This window comes from Saccoglossus kowalevskii, chromosome 10 (genome assembly GCF_978046115.1).
Source record: "Saccoglossus kowalevskii chromosome 10, keSacKowa6.1, whole genome shotgun sequence".
NCBI lineage: Eukaryota > Metazoa > Hemichordata > Enteropneusta > Harrimaniidae > Saccoglossus > Saccoglossus kowalevskii.
In genome coordinates this window covers 4,196,052-4,219,905 of record NC_140650.1, presented here as the reverse complement: position 1 = coordinate 4,219,905, position 23,854 = coordinate 4,196,052, and the positions used below count along the sequence as shown (strand labels likewise).

Genomic DNA, 23,854 nt, shown 5'->3' with positions numbered 1-23,854 from the left:
TACACGTTTTACAGTTGTGACCCACATATATTCATTTAGACATCCAGACTGCAGATACAGCATCATCGGTATAGCCCAGTGGCCTTATGATCTGTAGAGCTAAAAATTTTACCAAAAAGTTCATAAAAATAGCTAAACATGCACCAACAAACCACGTGTGATGTTCATATCAAGTTTGGTTGAAATCTGCAACCAGTGCACTGCTGTTGTACATGAATATAGAAAAATTGGTCAATATATACATGTAGGCCTTTTGTTCATGCTTCACACAAATTGGGGCTAATGTATCCAACATTGAAATTCACATGGCAGACTTCAAAACACAATCTACTACTCAATCAGTCTAGTCGAAGCAATTTACAGAACACTACTGGCTGTGAAAAAGAACTGCTTGAAGTCACTGCAACAGTGAATCCAATTTGTATCTGTATATGCTATATCCGCTAAGGTATGTGGATTTATCAAAAGGGGTCACTGGCCAATTATACTCAGTAATAATTCTCCTGTACATAACATGAAAAGTTATCTCCCATAATACATTGCATATATGTGCAGTAACATGCTCAGTAGTGCAAAATTTGAATGCAGCACAATCTAAGAATAATGCTGTGAGTGAATCTGTAAACCTGGCTATCAAGGGTTACAACATGTCAAATAGTTCTACTATGGATTCAATACTAATAACATGTGTCTACATATCAAAGACTTCAAATTCAGAATTATGGTAATATCTTAATTTATTCACACAGAGAATATAATAATAGCATAATATTTATATCTCTCCATAAAGTAGGGTTGAAACTATCAATATTTCATTAAAAATCACATAAATATTTAGTAGGATTTCAAAATTATACAAACTTCTGATAGAAAAATAAAAAATTTTAAAAGTTGGGAAGATTAATATTTCTATCTAGTTCAACATTTGTGCATGATAGATCCAAGATTACAGTGGATGGAAAACCGGTATTTAAAAACTTTGAAATAATAAGTACATTATTCAAAATAGCTCAAATTACATTAAAATTACTGATAGTTGTCAGGGGTTTTTCTATATAAAAAAAATGCAAGAGGGAGCACTGCAATTCAGCGGTGCCACCAAGTGGGGGAGATAGGGTTCTCCCTATCAGGGTGTGGAGTTTTTGATAATTTTCTCCCTATCAGGGTGTGGAATTTTTGATAATTCTAAGTTAAAATGGAGCATTCCATAGCTTACTTGGGGCCAAAATTACTATCAGACAGGTCACAGTTGGAGACTGTGGCCACAATCAGAATTTTATGGTTGCCAGAGGATCTGCTCCCCAGGGTAAGGGGGCGCATGGGCATGGCATGAGGGCGCTGCGCTTCTGTTCCCTTGTTTCCCATTTAATGACAAGATACATCATATCCTGTGTACAGGAGACTAGACAAACATGAGTACTTTACACAACACAACGTTTAAGGAAGGTATATAATAAAACCTGTTTATGAATAAAATATTCCTGAAAATGCTATAACAGTTTTGGATGGATTTAGTGCAGTACATACAGTAATATATGGAGGGAATTGCAGATTTTGAAATACATGGAAGGAATGGTAGATATTGAATACAACTTTATCTGGACAGAATGCATGCAAATGATGCAAAATATTTCAACAAATTAAACAAAAAAACCTGATGCATGTGTACAGAAACAAGTTCATCTTCATTGATCGAATATCACACTCAAAGGTATTGGTTGTGTCATTCTGCAACTAAAAACCACTCTAGTTATTTTTAGTAATATTTATGGTTTTATTTTAAATCTTGCTTCCTGCAGTAACTAAAACATGTGGCATCAGTCAAGTACCAAATCAAAATTCAGCCTTTATAAGTATATTTTTGTAATATATATATAATACATATACACACATTTACATTTCTTAAAGAAAAAAAAAATTATAACAACCATGGAGCTCCATAAAACAAACAAGTTTTTTATATTTGAGACTCAAAGAAATAATTTAATAAAATTATCTTCCGAAAAAATACATAAAATCATCAATTCATCTCTGAATATATACAAATTAAGTCAAGTTTGAATAAAAATATTTATTATTATAAGTATTTGGTGTATGTGTTCCTAACTGACTGCATCCAGTCTATTCTTCTTCCTGTCAATTGTAAATACTACTCGTGAAACTGACATGTAAAACACACACAGGATTATAGAGTACTGTGGAATACTTTATTTTCGCTGGAATTAATTTTCGCTGAAAAGGCTTTTTGGGCGTTTTGTACATGGAATTTATTTTCACTGATTTTTTGATGAGTTTAATTTGAAATATAGGAAAAAAAGTTTATTCGCTGGATTTTATTTTCACGGAAGCATCCTTTCAGCGAAAATAGCGAAAATAAATTCCAAGCGAAAATAAAGTATTCTACAGTAGTTTGAAAAGATAAGTACAACTGCAAGTCAGTGTTTTCATCAGCTGCAGATATAGTCTCATTGTGGACCCCCCTCCCCAAAAGCAACAACAATTCAAAGATATCAACTTTGATTTCTTGGAAAGAAAATATATATGACACACTGTATCAAAGAAACCAAACACTAGTTTATGAGACAGCATCCTCAATGAAAGATACTGTTATATTAAATAACATTGTTTGGTCACATCTTATTTGGTAAAATATTGCTATGGTGACCAATAAAATAATGCTGAGCAAGTCTTGAAATGACTTCAGTACTATGGTTGATGAAAGACTTTAAAGAAAGCAAAGTAGATGAACTACTGCAAGGAAGCTCTGACTTTCTTTAACGCATCATGAAATTTACGACTGCTTTTCTCCCCAGATAAGTGATGGAAATTGGTTGATTGCTGCACCGCTAACAAATGTAAATCCTGATCCTGAAATTCCATTATGCGTTGTCTTAGAAGCAACTGTAATTCTGGGTCAGCCTCAAAAGAGAATCGATGTTCCTTAAATACTCTGATTTGATCAATTAGTCTTGCAATACACCTGGCAAATAATAATCAGTTATATCAGTAAATAGACACATCAATTCTTGTTGTCTGTTAACCAATTGATAAGGTTGAAAATTGTTCTCAACATCTTATGTTGCATATTGTAACTAAACATAGATCTTTAACCCTTATCGGTTAAGTCAATATAAAAGTACATGTACATGCAGCTAGACTGTTATAGTTTGTAAAGCATTTTTAGGTTTGAAAGTGCTGTGCAACAGCATTTGCTCAAACAAAATGGCCACCAATCTGTCATTTTTAATCAAATCCGTGAAACATAATTACATGTATCAAGAATCCATTATGTTTAATATATGTATCAAGTTTCAATGAAATATGTCCATAAACGACAGGATTTGGTTTGATTTTAATTGTTATCAGGGTCTTATGATGGCCATCTTGAATGAGATTGCAAAACAAATACACAAGATGTATGAAGTATGCATGAACGCAATCATTGCAGGCATTTAACAGATACAGATAGGGAAGGATGCACAGAGGTCAATCTATATTGAAATAGGAACACTAATGACTTGATGAACAAGTCATTGAAAATGACACAGTCCCTGTTAAATTAAGTTCTCTTTGTGCTCGTCATATTAAAGCGGAGGGGTTGTCGCGAGCGTGTCCTTGAAACTTGAGTTCCAAGTGGCGTATACAACAGATTGTTTATTTACATCACAACACATGTTCCATGTAGTAATAATATGGCCAAAAATAAAACCAGCCGTTATTCGGCCATCTTTGATCTGATTATGAAACACACTGATATGTATGATGTATGTGCCAAATACGAATGAAAATGGTACATAAATTGTGGAAATATAGTACATGTAGTATTGCCAAAAACTTAGATGACTGTCAATCGGCCATCCTTGACCAGATTTTGAAACAAATTGTCATGGACATGCATCCTAACATGTATATGTATAAAGTACATGTATGTGCCAAATTTGAATGAAAACTGACAGAGCACGTCCAAGATACTAAATAAAAAAAACAAAAACAAAATGCCTGCCAGTCGACCATCTTTGATCCAATTGCAAAATAAATCATCATGGACATGTATCCTAACATGTATAATCCATGTACCAAGTTTGAATGACAACTGACAAAGCATGTCCAAAATACAACATTTTCAAAAAACAAGATGGCTGCCAGTCGGCCATTTTGAATCGAATTGCTAAACCACTGCATGTGCATATGTCCTACATAAAGTACTAGGCACATGAAAAGAATGCACGGAATCGGTCCAAGGGATTCTGAGATACGACTCCGGACCGACACACGAACGCACAGACGAAGGAGACCGAATTATAAAAAGAAAGACTACGTGAAGTAAGCAGCATGTATTGCTTGTATTTGTCAGTATTTCAAATAAACAAATTGTGACACACTCACTTCATTTTAGTCCACTTGTACATTCCATTGGCAAGTGTAAAGCTACCAATCTCTAGCTGCTGTATATGCATCAAAAATAGAAATGTACATGGCAGGGTTGGTTGATCACGATGACTTTCACCTTCAACTAAACACTGATTGTCACTTTGTAGGAACATCTTGGCAGCAATCAATTCCTGCATTATGTTCAAAGCCTTGGATGGAATGTTACGCCAAGCCTGCAACAAAGTAATTTTTGTTTTTTTAAACCCCATTTCTGATCATCAAGCACATCATGTAAACCTTTTTATGATCAGGGTTTTTTTTGTCAAAATTTTAGAAAAATTCAAAATTAAACCACAATTTTGTGACAATTACAATACAGAAACGTTTTTTTCTACTGTTAAACAAGACAACTTTTTAAATTGCAATAAATTTAGATGTCGATTGAAAAACTACAGCCATTTATACTGTAAATACTGGTCTGCAGTAACAATTTCTCTAGCCACAGAGTGTGCCAGGGACTTGCATAACATTTTGTCTTTATGAATTAAGCGATTTACAGTAGTCCATTATTACTTTACTGTCAGGCTAATCACAGCTTAAACATTAGAGCAGGAATACAATATGTTTTATTATTGTATTGTATGGAAAGTTCACACAGAAAGCACATTATGGATGTTCACTATTTTTGAATGCACCAAGTTTAAAACTGATATATAATATTTCTTACCGGTACTTGTCTAACAATAAGGTTTTCTAAGCCATCTAGTATTTGAACTGAAGTATCATAGTTTCTTACATCATAACACATCTTAGCAAGGTAAATAAATTTAGTCACAATTGCAACCTGTGCCTGTAATTAAAAGAGAAATATATTAATAATAGACAAAATAAATTTGTAATTGAAAAGTGATATCTATGCAAGTTTTCAGTGTTATTCCAGTTGTTAGACCAGCATTTGAAGGCGCGAGTGTTCTCACAAAATTTAGACATGATAAACATTTGAGTACTGTAATTCTTGAATATAAATAGATAGTGCATTGTACATTGTTGACTTGTCACATTGCATCACATTCTACAGTAGCACATATGCTGAAAACATCAACTCACTGTCCAGACTTTACAACAAAATAAAGAAAGTTGCATTTCTGATGTAAATTGTCACTGAATTAATTCATACATAGCCGAAATACTATTAAGACAATTACCATGACAATAACCAGTATTTGTCCATGTTGCCACAGCAATAGCAAGCCACATAAAAATTGGTGACAAGCCATGTATAAAACCAGTCAGGAAACATCACATCACATCACTCAGAGCAATAGTTGTATTAATCTATTTTTGCCTTGTCACATTTTGTGTATCACTGTTACTGAATGCAAATTAAAAACATACAATTTAAACAGCGATGACAGCTTGTGAATTAAATACTAGTAGATAAATTTAATAATCCACTAATTAAATAGTTTTTACAGTAGATGACTGACCTTTGTAGAGCTGCAACACAACACCTCAGATGATACCCAATGTGAGACACTTCTAGAATAGTCCAGTAATGTAAGAATCAGGTGACTATCATGTAAATGATCTTTGAATAGATTGCTTAAATTCATCTGATCTCCCTGATCTGTCTGATCCAAATCAACTCGACTACTACTTAATGATTGAGATACTCTTCGGAATGTGAAGTTAGATGTGCTATCCACTCCAACACCATGTGCTCTTGAATTCATGTAATGGATGGGATGAACTTTCCGGAACAATTCCTGAAACACACAGTTTAAACATATCATACAGCAGTAATGTAAACATAAATAAAAAAAATGAAATTTTAAAAACATCAAACATCTCAATCACTGATAACTAGATTATTTGCTGATAAAATGTTTGAACATTTTCTATGACTTTTTCAAACTTTAAGTTTGTTTTTTGGACAAAACAGAATGATAGACTTGAGATCAAGAACTATGATAAATAAACAAAATTATGAGAATAGTTATCTTTAAGATGAACATAACCAATGTACCTGCTGCATAAGTGTGAGTTGATATGCCAAGGACTGAGTGAGATGCTCACTGAGTGAAAACCAATCTTTCTCCATACACTGTGTTGGAAGATACACTCCAGATGCCTGGCCTTTAGTTTTCTCTTTACTCAGACATGATGTCACACCAACTTTACTGCGTTCCTTCTTGGAGATAGACAGTGCTTTCTTTGGCAAGCCCAGAGCAATTCTGAAAGAATGTGCCTGAATATAGAAGCAAATTGAATTATTAATAACATCACTATAAGATATTTATCAAATGCATATTTCCACAGTATGACATGGTGAAATGGCAGTGTTGACAGTGGAACTATTGCTGAATTAACATTGAATACATGTATAAATATATCATTGCGTTGTTGACGCCACGGTGTTCTATTCACCTTGTGTATGCTGTATAAGGATTATGCGATTCATGATATTTGCGGGAGTTCAAGCAAAGATTAATTATCATATAATTTACATTCTGAAAAACACAGCATACAAGAAGACAAGAGTGATGAATGTCTTTTTAAGATTGTGGTTTCTTTCAAACTTACTTTTTTTGGCGGTGTTCTTTCAGCACCTTTCAGCGTCTTATCCACATCACCAACAGAGGAGTCATCAAAAACAAATACACCATCCGTTTTTTCCTCTACTTCATTTTGATGTTTTTCTAACAACTGTAAAAGGAATTCTCCTTGTGGATCCACGGGCACCACCTGTAATAAATCATAGACTATTATGTACCTGTACATATGTAAATCTAGAGGCATGATGGGTAAAGTCTCAGTCTATATGCATGTGTGAAATTTGATAACTAGTGGCCATTTTGAATTCTATCTAGAAAACACACAGAAGGGCATCATAATGTCTAATGTATGTACAAGGTTTGAACAAAATCTGTTTCTATACAACAATATACAGTTCTGGAATGACATAAATGCTTATCAAGCAACAAATATATGTTCATATGTACAACATGATCAGTCAGTGTGGTGATGTATGCATGTATTATCTATAAATAGTACAATATTTATATTGTCTGTAGGGAGTCAATACAAAGCTACTTTCACACTCTAAAACATATTGGTCAGACCAATCAGAGAGCAGCTTGTTTGTTGAAATATCAGATTCCAACTTGTATATATGTATATATGATTTGACTTAACTGAATGTCACATCACTCCATAAGCTCACCTTATATTTGATGAAACTGACTAGTTTTTGTGTAAGTTCAATATCTGGTCTGAAATCCACTTGATAGAAACCTTCAATCCATACCTGTAGGATATCTATAGATCTACAATGTACTTTCATTCTATTGTCTTGTTGTTCCACTGATACACTGTATGTAAATAAACACAATACATTTAAACAACTGTCAATATGTAGCAAAATAGTCAGGTTGCAAAGTAAAAGAAACAAGCACCCTGTCGACTGAGATAGCTCCGCTGCTAGCAATGCACATTTCAATTAAAGAACTGAAGACATCATTAGAAAATGAACAATATGAATAGTATCAATGCAATGGGACTTGCTGTTTTTAACAAGAAGTCGAAAATATCACTTTTTACCAAAAATTACAAAAATATTCACCAAAATTAGAGAATTGAAGATATCATCACAAAATGAACAAATCTGAGAGAGGTCCACATGTAGTACCTATATATGTAATATCAAAGCAATCGGACTTGCGGTTTTTAACAAGAAGTCAAAAATATCACTTTTTACCAAAAATGACAAAAATATTCACCAAAATTAGAGAATTGAAGATATCATCACGAAATAAACAAATCTGAGAGAGGTCCACATGTAGTACCTATATATGTAATATCAAAGCAATTGGACTTGCGGTTTTTAACAAGAAGTCGAAAATATCACTTTTCACCAAAAAATGACAAAAATATTCACCAAAATTAGAGAATTAAAGATATCATTACAAAATGAACAAATCTGAGAGAGGTCCACATGTAGTACCTATATATGTAATATCAAAGCATTTGCACTTGCGGTTTTTAACATGAAGTCGAAAATATCAGTTTTTACCAAAAATGACAAAAATATTCACCAAAATTAGAGAATTAAAGATATCATTACAAAATGAACAAATCTGAGAGAGGTTCACATGTAGTACCTATATATGTAATATCAAAGCAATCGGACTTACAGTTTTCAACAAGAAGTCGAAAATATCACTTTTTACCAAAAATGACAAAAATATTCACCAAAATTAGAGAATTGAAGATATCATCACAAAATGAACAAATCTGAGAGAGGTCCACATGTAGTACCTATATATGTAATATCAAAGCAATCGGACTTGCGGTTTTTAACAAGAAGTCAAAAATATCACTTTTTACCAAAAATGACAAAAATATTCACCAAAATTAGAGAATTGAAGATATCATCACAAAATGAACAAATCTGAGAGAGGTCCACATGTAGTACCTATATATGTAATATCAAAGCAATCGGACTTGCGGTTTTTAACAAGAAGTCAAAAATATCACTTTTTACCAAAAATGACAAAAATATTCACCAAAATTAGAGAATTGAAGATATCATCACGAAATAAACAAATCTGAGAGAGGTCCACATGTAGTACCTATATATGTAATATCAAAGCAATTGGACTTGCGGTTTTTAACAAGAAGTCGAAAATATCACTTTTCACCAAAAAATGACAAAAATATTCACCAAAATTAGAGAATTAAAGATATCATTACAAAATGAACAAATCTGAGAGAGGTCCACATGTAGTACCTATATATGTAATATCAAAGCAATTGCACTTGCGGTTTTTAACAAGAAGTCGAAAATATCAGTTTTTACCAAAAATGACAAAAATATTCACCAAAATTAGAGAATTAAAGATATCAACATAAAATGAACAAACCTAAGAGAGGTCTACCCAAGGTACATATACACCAAGTATCAAAGCATTTAGGCTTGTAGTTTTCAAGAAGAAGTCGAAAAAGTAAAACATTGACACGGACGACGACGACGGACAATCACTCATATGATAAGCTCCGCTCGACAAAGTCGACAGCGGAGCTAAAACCCAGTATGACTTTCTATAACATATATTCTGGCTGCTTTTATCAATCATTAAAAATGTAACTACTGGTCTCACCACTGATATTATTATTTGTAGTATCAGTGTGCATTCTGATACTAACAATACTTGATGAAACTTTGGCTACAAATATGTGGAAGGTTACAATAATTTATACTGGTGGTGGAAAGGTCAACAATGCTGATTGTGTGCCAACTCACCTTAAAGCACTGAGAAATTTGTCAGTGATAAATTTGAATAGATCTTTGGCAGTAGCAAAATAATTATAGGTGTAGAAAAAATGATGTAGATATCCTTCCAATAATGCTTGCCTGAAAACAAAAAAAAATGAATATTTATAAGTAACAAGTTTCAGTCAGCTTTCAGTATGATACTCAATAATAATACATAATTATGATCTTATCAGAGATAATTTCATTATGAAACACTACTACTTTATCAAAACCAGATTCTCAAAAATCATTAATATTAGATGTTTTAATTACTATTTTTTGACATCACAACAATAGCGTTTTAATTTTGTTTCAATGAACTGAATATTGGTTTACACATGGCAGGTATCAGAGTGTTTGTTGCTTTAACCTTTTCACCACCAGACTTTATCACCCAATTTTTTCTGGATATTTTTTTCTTATATTCTTCAATATTTCTGAAAATGAACCCTAATTTTGGAGGCAACCGAAAAAATTTGAGTCAATTTCAAAAGTTTACTTAAAAAAAAAAATGTGTTTATTTTTGTGCAAATCTGCTGAAGGAAAGTGCAGACTATATATGGGACTATTTTGTGAATTTGTGATTAAAAGTGGGAACCGGTGGTGAAAAGAGAGAACTGGTGGTGAAAAGAGGGAACCGGTGGTGAAAAGATAAACATAATGCAGTTTCTATGTAAAACATCAGATGCTGAGATGTCATCCTGTTTGTGGTGTAAATATGTAAATCCAATACTGAAGTACCTACCTTGCAAAGAGAAAAGAAAATAATCCAGATGGTGTACCGGCTTGTAACATTCGTCCTTCTTTTGTTGAGTGGAATACTAATAGTGGATTGTCATCACTTGGCAACAGTTGCATTGGCTGATTACAAGTACTACAAAAAACACATAGTAAGCAACATTTGACAAGTACATTCACAATAATAAAGACATAGAATTGTATTTCCATCAAACACATTGAGGACACAGTGAATAGTAAATGTATGATGCTGTCATATCTTGATCAGAAAAGATATGTATAATATTTTTAAATTATTGACAATATAATGAACAGAAAGGTAGAGCAATAAAACATACACAACACAACTAGGAATGAAAAAAGTAAATATTTCCATAGAAAAGTTTAGTGGTAAAAGCGGTTACCATGGAAAGACTACAATTTATTATTACATAATTATCAATCTTAATAACTAATGAAACTTAAATGGAAATATAGACAACAAAGTGAGTTGGTAAAATCAAAATATTATAACTTTACCAAGTTGCAAATGAGTGGAGTAGTACATGGTCCAATCCCCACTGTTCAGCATACAACATCTCAAGATGACGCTTGGCACTATCCAAGAAATCTATTTTCTTGTTCATCTCAGAAATCTGTTTTCCAACCTTACCAACCATGTTTTTCTGATCATTCCCTAAAGCAGCAAATAGAAGATAATCAGTTCAATCCATAGTAAATGCATGTTTGCTGAATTTAATTGGTGATCTGAACAGAACATGTCATCTACAAAGTGACTTTCTCTCCTGGATATCAAGTAATAAATTCTTCCAGTGTCCAACTGTTGAAACAATAAATTTGTTGAAACAAATAATATGAGACATATGCATAGTGTATTTATATTCAGTTGATTGGTCAAAAACTCTGACACCTGGTGTACATTTATAGTTCAATGTTGACTGTCATCTCACAAATAATAGGATGTGCTTTATGCATAATCTATAAATATGTGCATTTCCAAAATACATGTGTAGATGTTATATTCAGCATAGTGACACTACAAAATATGCACGCACACAACACAGGTGATGTCACTTCATGTAAATCCAATTGGCAAAGACACAAATAATCACACTACAAGTGACTAATAGTACAATATCAGATATAGTCTCATACAATGAAACATTATATGCATCCAAACCAAAGTCATAATATGTTATTTTATTTCTATGATACCAGATCAGTTGATTGGTAGTAATTGATGTATTTAGTATCAGTAAGACAATATCCTAGTTTATCTTAAAGCAGTGGCTGATTGGATGATATATTTAGTATCAGTAAGCCGATTGGATGATATATTTAGTATCAGTAAGCCGATTGGATGATATATTTAACAGTAGCAGCTGAAAGGATGCTTTTTTTTTATTAAAATCCAATATGACTAGATGCCAAAAAATAGATTCAATTACTGTGAAATGTGACAAAACTATTGATAGTAGGTTTTCAGTATAACAAATTCCCAGAGAATACATTGTTTGGACATATAGCAGTAGCTTGGGTATTCTAACACACTGCAATATCACTGCTATTAATGGAACATGGAAGTACATGGAACTGGAAGTACATGGAAGTACATTAAAGTACATGGAACTGGCAGAATAAGGGTTAAAGACATATTTTGATTTTGGCCGAACAGATACATTATGTTTTCACAAGCAGACTGACAGATGATATCATTACATGCAGATTAACTTAAAGTGAAAAGTTGAGAAAATTAAACACACTGCAAAGGTGATGTTGGCAGAAATGACCGTGCAATGGCATATCTGTGCTTCACAATATAAAAATGTAAAAACAGAACAAACCTGGTTCTGTTATTATCCGCAGCAGATAAAAATGAATGGATGGACATGAATAAATATAACATCATTAGTACACAAACAAACATGGCAAATGTATTTAATATTATAAAGCTATCGCCTGATATTACTTGTCTGTACAGCTGGTATATATGAGTAAACTAAAGAGTGATTACAACACCACAAGTAATATCAGGTGATCATCATTTCATCACATGACCAACTCTGAGAACCAAAAAGCCGTCTAAAGCGCATCGATTGACCCACATTTTAAATTACGAATATTACTCGTATATATTGATGGTCATGTGATAACATACAATTTTTATAACATCATTAAGTACAGTAACAAACATGACAAAGACAACAACAAACTTTGAAAGATTACCCTCATAACAAACAGCATTACATGGGTGCGATGCATGGTATATTTTTTATTAAGATTAACCCCAACACTGTTAGCACCTTAATTGGTTCTTTTGTATAATTTGAGAAAAAATTCAATTGAATGTTAGAATAGCAACATTACCATAATGAATGAGAGATTATACCACAATATAATACAAGCATATGTTACAATACACGCACAGAACATAAACAATGTACTGATTTTACCTTTTCCCTTGTGTGATTCAACCAACTTGTTGTAAAATTTCTCTGATTTTGCTTTCATTCTGTACTCCATCATAAGTTGTTGTTCCACTTCCTGTAATGACAAATCACTTCACACTGTAGATGACATACAACACACACAAATGATTACCGGTACTAGTAAGCATCAGAAATTGTTATCAATCTGAGCCGTATTGGGAAAGATATCAAGAAAACAAAAATTACATTGAAAACATTACGTCTTGCACTGGAACCGTATGTATACAAGACTGGTTAAGTGTGGCAGAAAAATTTACGACGCCAGTTGAATATATGTTTATACATGTATCAAAACCCAATTTTGCCTTCATACCATATTTATCCAAAATGGGTTAAACAAGCCATGCATGGCACAGTCCCTGTTAGTTATCGAATTTAAGATATATAGTTTTGTTTATAGTAATATAGCTGGAATATAAACAGGAATATGATTATGATGATTGTTTAACATTTAAATGATTGACATTTGTATCTGATCGTCAAACGAGTATTGAGAGATATTGCTCTGGAACAGCATTAATTAAAACAAAATTAGCCATTTTTAATACATGTATAATGAATATATAAAATTTGAACATAGTCAGTCAAAACATGTCAGAGATATGGCTCTAGAAGCCCATTCATTAAAACAAAATGGCCACTAGTCAGCCATTTTGAATCTGGTCTAAAAAAATAAAATAAAGTGCATCAGGAACCTGTAATGTCTAATATATGTACCAAGTTTGAACAAAATACATCCATAAATGCCAGAAATGCTTGATATTTGATGATTTTTTTAGCACAAAAATGGCCATCATTCGGCCATTTTGAATAGGATCGTCAAACCAATATATCTGTATATCTATGACATGATGTATAATGAATATTTAAAATTTGAACATAATCAATCACAGCAAGTTAAAAATATGGCACTAGAACCACATTCATTAAAACAAAATAGCCGCCAGTAGGCCATTTTGAATCTTATCTGAAAAACAAAATTATATGCATCAAGGTCTTATAATGTCCTACGTATATACCAAGTTTGAACAAAATCCATCTGTAAACAGCAGAGAAATGCTTGATTTTAATAATTTGTTAGTACAACAAGCAGCCTGTCGGCTGAGATAGCTCCGCTGTTAGCAATGCACATGGCAATTAAAGAACAGAAGATATCATTAGAAAATGAACAAATTTGAGAGAGGTCCACATGTAGTACCTATATGTATAATATATCAAAGCAATTGGACTTGCGGTTTTCAACAAGAAGTCGAAAATATCACTTTTTACCAAAAATTACAAAAATATTCATCAAAATTAGAGAATTAAAGATATCATCATGAAATGAACAAATCTGAGAGAGGTCCACATGTAGTACCTATATATGTAATATCAAAGCAATTGGACTTGCGGTTTTCAACAAGAAGTCGAAAATATCACTTTTTACCAAAAATTACAAAAATATTCACCGAAATTAGAGAATTAAAGATATCATTACAAAATGAACAAGTCATTGTCAATGACACGTCCCCGTTCCGTTCATATTTGAGTGACATATACATTCAAAGCAGATCATGACCGAAATGCACCTGCATATGTACAACACATTGTGCTAAATCTGAACAAAATCCATCCATGCATGACTGAGATCCGGTTCTGGAATTGTGAAAATACGTGATTTTGATGCATTTTCGGCCTTAAAATGGCCATCATTCCGCTATTGTTAAGCAGATCATGAAACAAATGCACATATCTATTTGTGACATGATGTACCATGTGTGTGTGAAGTTTGAACTTGATCAATCCAGACATGTCTTGGATACGGATCCAGAACTGAATTCTTTAACAAAATGGCCGCCAGTCGGCCATTTCGAACTTGATCCGAAAAAAAAAAAAGACGTGCATCAAGGTCCTATTATGTTTAATGTATGTACCAAATTTGAACAAAATCCATCCATGCATAACTGAGATATGGGTCCGGAATGGTGAAAATGTGCGATTTCAATGCATTTTCGGCCTTAAAGCGGCCCCCATTTGGCTATCGTTAATGAGATCATGAAACAAATGCACATACATATTTGTGACATGATGTACCTTGTGTGTGTGAAGTTTGAACTTGATCAATCCAGACATGTCTCGGATACGGATCCAGAACTGAATTCTTTAAAACAAAATGGCCGCCAGTCGGCTATTTCGAACTTGATCCGAAAAAAAAAAATGACGTGCATCAAGGTCCTATTATGTTTAATGTATGTACCAAATCTGAACAAAATCCATCCATGCATAACTGAGATATGGGTCCGGAATGGTGAAAATGTGCGATTTCAATGCATTTTCGGCCTTAAAGCGGCCCCCATTTGGCTATCGTTAATGAGATCATGAAACAAATGCACATACATATTTGTGACATGATGTACCTTGTGTGTGTGAAGTTTGAACTTGATCAATCCAGACATGTCTCGGATACGGATCCAGAACTGAATTCTTTAAAACAAAATGGCCGCCAGTCGGCTATTTCGAACTTGATCCGAAAAAAAAAATGACGTGCATCAAGGTTGTATTATGTTTAATGTATGTACCAAATTTGAACAAAATCCATCCATGCATAACTGAGATATGGGTCCGGAATGGTGAAAATGTGCGATTTCAATGCATTTTCGGCCTTAAAGCGGCCCCCATTTGGCTATCGTTAATGAGATCATGAAACAAATGCACATACATATTTGTGACATGATGTACCTTGTGTGTGTGAAGTTTGAACTTGATCAATCCAGACATGTCTCGGATACGGATCCAGAACTGAATTCTTTAAAACAAAATGGCCGCCAGTCGGCTATTTCGAACTTGATCCGAAAAAAAAAAATGACGTGCATCAAGGTCCTATTATGTTTAATGTATGTACCAAATTTGAACAAAATCCATCCATGCATAACTGAGATATGGGTCCGGAATGGTGAAAATGTGCGATTTCAATGCATTTTCGACCTTAAAGCGGCCCCCATTTGGCTATCGTTAATGAGATCATGAAACAAATGCACATACATATTTGTGACATGATGTACCTTGTGTGTGTGAAGTTTGAACTTGATCAATCCAGACATGTCTCGGATACGGATCCAGAACTGAATTCTTTAAAACAAAATGGCCACCAGTCGGCTATTTCGAACTTGATCCGAAAAAAAAAATGACATGCATCAAGGTCCTATTATGTTTAATGTATGTACCAAATTTGAATGAAATCCGTCCATGCATAACTGAGATCCGGGTCCGGAATGGTGAAAATGTGCGATTTCAATGCATTTTCGGCCTTAAAGCGGCTGCCATTTGGCTATCGTTAATGAGATCATGAAACAAATGCACATACATATTTGTGACATGATGTATCTTGTGTGTGTGAAGTTTGAACTCGATCAATCCAAGCATGTCTCAGATACGGATCCAGAACTGAATTCTTTAAAACAAAATGGCCGCCAGTCGGCCATTTCGAACCCGATCCAAAAAAAAAAATGACGTGCATCAAGGTCCTATTATGTTTAATGTATGTACCAAATTTGAACAAAATACGTCCATGCATAACTGAGATCCGGGTCCGGAATGGTGAAAATGTGCGATTTTGATGCATTTTCGGCCTTAAAATGGCCGCTATTCGGCTATCGTTAATCGGATCATGAAAAAAATGCATGTGCATATGTCCCATATAATGTGTGATGTATGAGTGAAGTTTGAACTTAATCGGTCCATGCATGTTCGAGATACAGGTGATCACGGACGCACACAGGGCAAAACATAAGTCCCCGTTTTCGGACTGCGTTCGAACGGGGACTAACAAATCTGAGAGAGGTCCACATGTAGTACCTATATATGTAATATCAAAGCAATTGGACTTGCGGTTTTCAACAAGAAGTCGAAAATATCACTTTTTACCAAAAATTACAAAAATATTCACCGAAATTAGAGAATTAAAGATATCATTACAAAATGAACAAATCTGAGAGAGGTCCACATGTAGTACCTATATATGTAATATCAAAGCAATTGGACTTGCGGTTTTCAACAAGAAGTCGAAAATATCACTTTTTACCAAAAATTACAAAAATATTCACCAAAATTAGAGAATTAAAGATATCATTACAAAATGAACAAATCTGAGAGAGGTCGACATGTAGTACCTATATATGTAAATATCAAAGCAATTGGACTTGCGGTTTTCAACAAGAAGTCGAAAATATCACTTTTTACCAAAAATGACAAAAATATTCACCAAAATTAGAGAATTAAAGATATCATTACAAAATGAACAAATCTGAGAGAGGTCCAAATGTAGTACCTATATATGTAATATCAAAGCAATTGCACTTGCGGTTTTCAACAAGAAGTCGAAAATATCACTTTTTACTAAAAATCACAAAAATATTCACCAAAATTAGAGAATTGAAGATATCATCATGAAATGAACAAATCTGAGAGAGGTCTACCCAAGGTACATATACACCAAGTATCAAAGCATTCAGGCTTGTAGTTTTCAAGAAGAAGTCGAAAAAGTAAAACATTGACACGGACGACGGACGACGACGACGGACGACGACGACGGACAATCACTCATATGATAAGCTCCGCTCGACAAAGTCGACAGCGGAGCTAAAAATGGTCACCATTTGGTCATTTTTAATAGGATCGTCAAACCAATATATCAGTATATCTATGACAATTAAAATTTGAACATAATCAGTCACAGCAAGTCAGAGATATGGCACTAGAACCACATTTATTAAACCAAATGGCCACCAGTCGGCCATTTTGATTCTTATCTGAAAACAAAATGATGTGCATCAAGGTCCTATAATGTCCAACGTATATACCAAGTTTGGACAAAATCCATCTGTAAACAGCCGAGAAATGCTTGATTTTGATGATTTTTAAAACAAAAATGGCCGCCATTTGGCCATCCTGAATCAGATCGTGAAACGAATTGATGTGCATATGTATAATATCATGTATGATGTATGTGTGAAGTTTGATTGTGATTGGTCTAGGCATTTCTAAGATACAGGGATGGACGCACGCACGGACACAGAGGTCAAAACATAAGTCCCTGTTTTCGGACTGCGTCCACGTGTATACAATTACAAATGTATACCATTATATCAATAAAATTGGCCCAGGCAAGTTTGAGAAATAATGTTGAAGACAAAATGTTCCCTAGCCTGTTAAATTCCATCAAAACCTCCTAAATAATTGAAGAAGATGTGTGAAGCAACATGTGTTGCCTTTATTAAACTGTAATTTGAGAATGGGTAGAACAAACTAGAAACAAATGACACAGTTTAAGACATGTCGACTGTCAGGTCACCAAAATGAATTATATCTTGTTTTGTTTGAACGTAATCAGTCCAGGCATGCATAAGAAATGTAATTGAATAGTACACAAACCATATTATTAAAGTCTTTGTTTCAGATATCAATGAGAACCAACTAGCTTGCTGTGATGAGTTGAATGTGAAATATAGGGAAAAAAGCGTATTCGCTGGAAACTATATTCACTGAATTTTACAGTATGTTAACTGTATATATTTAGAGCTATCTGATACTGTTACAAACCCACAGGCCTTTCATTACATGTCACACAAAGTTTAGGTTACAATGGAATGTTGTGGGCTAGCAATGCAAGACTTCTTATAACCAAACACTATTGTCCTAATAGAACTATGCTCTATTTTTTGCAGCTTTCTTGTTACCATTGTTCTCTAGAGACTTCACGATTAACACCTGGACTACAAATTTGCCTGCAGACATCTACATGTATAATGTTATACAGGTTTACTGTTCAACTATTTCACACCTAATTAAAGTAGTAACAGACACTGCCTGTGCCTTCACTGGTATTGCCAAAGATAAGGCAAAATCTTATTATCTAGTTATAATAAATTTTATGCAATCCCAAAGACTTACTTTTTAACAGACGTGAGTACACAATTTTAGTTTCCAGTGACTAAAACAAGCAATATCAAACATAATTTTGTTCTAATAATTAACATCAAAATGAGTGAAAACAAAAAATATGTACATGTACTTTAAGCCAACAAAAATGAAAAATACAAATTCTACTCACAGCAATTTTAGCTTCAATGCTTTGTTGTTTATCACCAGATTCTCCTAACTGACAAGTATAGTCCACTATGAGAGGGTCAACAGCTTCAGTTTCAAAGAATACTGCACTATTAGGCCTTGATTTAGCCATTTCTATTGCCCTGTCTATGCTAGAGCTTGGCAGAGAGGAACTAGACTCATCCGCATTGGCAGCTCCACGGCTTCCTGGTCTGGACATCCCAGATGATGCACTACTACTAGCAGCACTGTTATGTCGAGATATAGTCCGAGAAAAAGCTCGTCGAATTCTTCCTTTCTTAGATCCTGTACTAGAGTCCGAATCACCACAGGAGCTGCTACGGCGGATGGTAGTAGGATTTGCAAGAGGTGATTTTCGGAATCGCCGCTCACTAACCTCTGGAACATTTGGTTCTTCCAGATCAGATCCATCAGAGTGATCGGAAACACTCCTGACCCGGATAAACCTGGGTCCGGAGCTAGTACTATTGAGACTAATGGTGGATTTGTTCAAATCATCAGATTTCATACTATCGTTCAATGCCTGTTCAGCATAGTTGATGTCAGAGTCAACAACACGTTGTCGTGTCAGTGGAGGATTCTCCGATTTTCTATTTTGTGGAGCATCTCTAGGTGATGATTCCTGTGAACTCGGCTCACTTTTACCATCACTCTCAGTTGACAGGCTCTTGATCAAGTCTGATAAGTTTTCTATGGCACTGCTAGATTTCACAACATCATCACCGCTATCCTGATTATCCTCCTCTGTTTCCTTAGCAACAGGAACTTTAGCTTTTTCACTTAACCTTCGTTCTCTCTCACGTGAAAACAACTTGGCATCAGCTACAACTTTAGATTTCATAACAGCACTACAAGTCGACGGTGTTGGCGACACTGAAGGTTCATAATCGCACCCACACAAAAGATCATCTATATCACCATCATTTGAATCAGTATCAAAATCTACATCATCATCATCATCATCGGCATCTTCATCTTTGTTGACATCTCTTGGTGAAGAAGTGGCTGTGACTGAGGCAGTGTTGTCAGATATATGTTCTGTAACTGTTTTGGTCAGCGTTGTTGGTCTTGGACTGTGTGGCCTATGGGAATACAAAATGAGGCATCAAGTTGTAAGCATGCATAGCTCTTGAAGTGAACAATTGAATGATTGGTGTAATTGAAATGATCCTAGGCCAATAAAAACCTTTGTCACAAAAATAAGCTGAAGAAAGAGTAGTTGTTTTCTCATTGTTAAACGGCATAGCACCATGACTGTTGCTAGTGAATGGTGGAGCTGCCAGTGTTTTTTCTCAAAGGGCTTACAACAATACAGCGATGAAAACACCCACTTCATAATAGTGTTATAGTGGCTCTACTGTGTAATAATCTTACCTTTAGTGAATGATAGTTTTTAAGACTCTCATGTGATTGTTTCTGTTCATAGATTAAATAACTTTTGAGGTAAATATACAACACTTCATATTTTAAGATTATGAATCATTGCAGAGCAGCCAAAGAAGCAGTTTTCAAATAATCTCAGTTCTATATCCCAAATAAATTGGCATACTTCCAAGCAAGATTTAAACTGAGTGACTTAATATGATTCTTCTTGGAATATGCCAAGACATGTGGTTAATTTGCATATGTATATGATTACAATAGAAATAATTAATATATCTATAGTCTCTATTGTTATCTTGAAAGTTCAAGCATAGTACTAGCTGGCCCAGTATGGTAATACTACCATGTTTAAAAGTCTGTGTCTTTTTATCTAGCATGTTATTTTAGCTAATTTAGCTAGTCTGTAATTTTGCTAATTCAAACTAAAATAAAAGTAGTATATTCTTACAATGCAATTTGTTTTGACAAATTACAATTATGTTTATTTTGAACTTTGAGCCAAATTTGCTAAAATGGTATGTAGCTATTTCAACGTGTTTTACAGTAGCTGAAAACTACAGGCTGGCATGAACTCCACATGTCCTTAACTTACACAATTTGAACTGGGACTATATTAATTCAAATAAGAGTTGGCGACTAGTCATGAAAATATATATCTACTATTTTACAATTACAATAGAGCTACGTTTATACAATGTACTTGTGCTCTATATTTGTACATTTCTAATATAATATTATACAGTGTACCGGTATATACTAAATATAGTGTCCATTACCTGGACATGAGCCAAGAAGGAGAGGGAGTCAAACCCTGGGTATACAGTAGAGTTATCCAAATTAGTGTGAAAACAGTGAAATACGGCTACAGCTCTGAAATGTGAAAATTTGAAAGTAGTGTATGAACAAAAGAATGACACGCATTCCAAATGAGATGAGAAATTGAAATTACTCAGGGGTAACCTTGGAGGTTGCTTGTAGCCTATGGGTGACAAAAGTCATCAAATAGAAAGCTCTATAGCTATCAAAAATAAAGAGACATCTTTAAAGACACCAATCAGTTGAAATGAATGCAGAAACCCAGCCATGCATGTCTTTCTTTACAAAGTGAATGTGATGATACATGTATAGTCTATATTACCTCCTTGGGTTGATAACTAAGATACATGTACAGTATCTAATTGTAACACAGTAAGCAATATGCAATATTTGCACTGAAACCAATATATCATATGCATTATTTCAAAGTTTTTTACTATATTTTAGTAACACTGAACAAGATAATTAACAATTTAAAATTGATTTCTATAAATGACTCGTCGATTTTAAGTAAGCTTTTTCTTCTGCAATGCACTATATAAATTTCTGTAATAGGTGTTTTTCTGTTGAACTGTGAGATCATGTGTATTGTGTGAAAGGACAAACGCCCGTCCCCCCCCCCAATTTTGATACAATGCAGAAATACGCCCAGGGGGTCTTTTCTACACTTATAATTAAAAATTATTATATTATATTTTTTGGTCGTTGTATTAACAGTTGACTTCTTTGCAGTCTGTTGTGATTCTGATAAAAATCCTTGAAAAATAAATATCGATTGCATAAAATAATGGGTAAGCACAAAATAGTTATGACAGCAAAATAGGTAATTTCACGTTCTGCCTTCAGGGCAGCACGTTCACGCTGTTTAATACGCAATTTACATTTATTTTTAAAGATTTGTTATCAGTCAAAAGTCTTCAAAAATGTATATGTCATGGCCCTGAAAAGGGCCTTTTGGTTTGTGCTTACTTAGAAACGATTCAAGCAAATCTTACAGTATATGGAGAGCTGCGAAGCAAGTGTCGTACGCGTTTGACAATGAAACCAATGTTGCAATATTCTAGAAACCCGTATCCGAGAGAGTGGTTGAAATCCAGTTATTTTAGCTTTATGAAATACTTGGTAGCAGCTTGCGAATCCATAACTGAGGCCAGCAATTTTGAAATGTCACGATGAAGACTGCAAACTTTTTTACCATCTTACATCACAGCTATTGCATTTCTGTCATGATAACTATTCTTCTGTCATTGGAGAATAAAAATTCTTCCTATCTCAAACCCACCGCGATATCCATATAGTGAGACATTCAACTCACTGGAACTTGCTGAATTATAACTTTCACCGAGATTGATGAGCTACTCGTGTGATAAGAAAGCAATGTTGACCTGACCTCTATGATGAAACACTAGTAGTTATGTCATTCTTAGCCAATCAGTAAAGCAGATGCTTAAAGGTCAAAGATGATTGACAGACTGTGTGCATTGTGTGCCATTGTAGCAGTCATGCTAAGTCCAAATTGTGTGGGATGACATCGACGAACTTCAGGATGAAGTTGTAGAGATTTATACGAACATACAAATAGAGATCTGGGAAGTTTTTTTAAAACAACTATGAACTTTCGTAAATTTTTTTGTGTGAATTTGTATGACTGTTGATCCGGTATTTGTCAAAACTGGAAATAATTTTCCACAGTTTAATGGCCGACTGACTACATATGGCTGACAAGATGGCTGACTACATACATATTACTGATGAAAAATTTAATATCTAGAGAATGAAAAGTGATATAAAAAAACTGTAAATTGCATTCTCCTACATTTGTGGAGCTTTTTTCTTTATAGTTCATTATATTGTTTGGATTGATGTTTCCTTTAAAGTAATTAGGCTGATTTGGACTAGAATAAAATAGTTTTTATTCAGAACACATCGTAATCGATCAGGAATATTCTGCGTGGACGCCTAGTGCCGGTGACAGTTATACAAATTAAATTCAGTTTGCATTGTTTACTATAGCTGTTTATAGTGTTTTAATCATTATGATTTACTTATTTTTTTGTTTTGCATCAGGAAAGTACACATTTGTTGAAAATGAAAAAAAAATATTCAATGTAATGACAAAAATTGTAAAATGATGTGGAATCTCTTTTGTAAATAAAAAATATCCTTGTAATTTTCTATTAATAATTTATGGAAGTTAATTTATTGAGCTGTACATGAATTGGTTAGCAAAATTTAATATACAAGAAGATTGCCCGTAGAGTATTTGCTACACTGAAAAGTATGAATTGCAAACACCTTCTGGCACCTCTTCGATACTTGATATTATCCTTGCCACTAATATTTATCGACTTAGTGGTTGTGTGGAATTTGAAATAAAACAGTTCACTGACGAGAATCCAAATTCTCACTGATAATTTGTGAGAATTATCAAAGGGCAATAAAAATTTGCAAGAAAATGCATGGATGAGAACATGAAGTCTTGCCAAAGTGCGAAAAGTATGCGCTTCTCACATTTTAACAATTTGAGGTGCGAGTGGCAGTAATAATACTGAAGTCAATTTAATGTTACTGCAAATCAAGTACGCAATAGTTCAAATAAATTCTTTATGCTGCAGGAATTTAAAATTTGCAGTTGTAT

At 33.9% G+C, this 23,854-nt stretch overlaps 1 protein-coding gene across 3 annotated transcripts in view; it reads right to left on the bottom strand.

Moving 5' to 3' along the window:
- Positions 1-719: 719 nt before the first annotated feature.
- Positions 720-23,854, bottom strand: part of LOC100378671 (kinase non-catalytic C-lobe domain-containing protein 1-like) — a 72,591-nt gene continuing 49,456 nt past the window's right edge. For all 3 annotated transcript variants that reach the window (XM_078010137.2, XM_085504162.1, XM_085504163.1), the window contains 12 exons: positions 19,001-20,099; positions 12,877-12,967; positions 10,943-11,099; positions 10,431-10,559; positions 9,674-9,784; positions 7,595-7,742; positions 6,955-7,116; positions 6,398-6,619; positions 5,859-6,137; positions 5,099-5,221; positions 4,387-4,604; positions 720-2,980 (listed from right to left, as the gene is read on the bottom strand). In XM_078010137.2, coding sequence (XP_077866263.1) covers positions 2,749-2,980; positions 4,387-4,604; positions 5,099-5,221; positions 5,859-6,137; positions 6,398-6,619; positions 6,955-7,116; positions 7,595-7,742; positions 9,674-9,784; positions 10,431-10,559; positions 10,943-11,099; positions 12,877-12,967; positions 19,001-20,099 — 2,971 coding nt within the window. In that variant the 3' untranslated portion in view covers positions 720-2,748. The remainder of the gene's footprint in view (positions 2,981-4,386; positions 4,605-5,098; positions 5,222-5,858; positions 6,138-6,397; positions 6,620-6,954; positions 7,117-7,594; positions 7,743-9,673; positions 9,785-10,430; positions 10,560-10,942; positions 11,100-12,876; positions 12,968-19,000; positions 20,100-23,854) is intronic.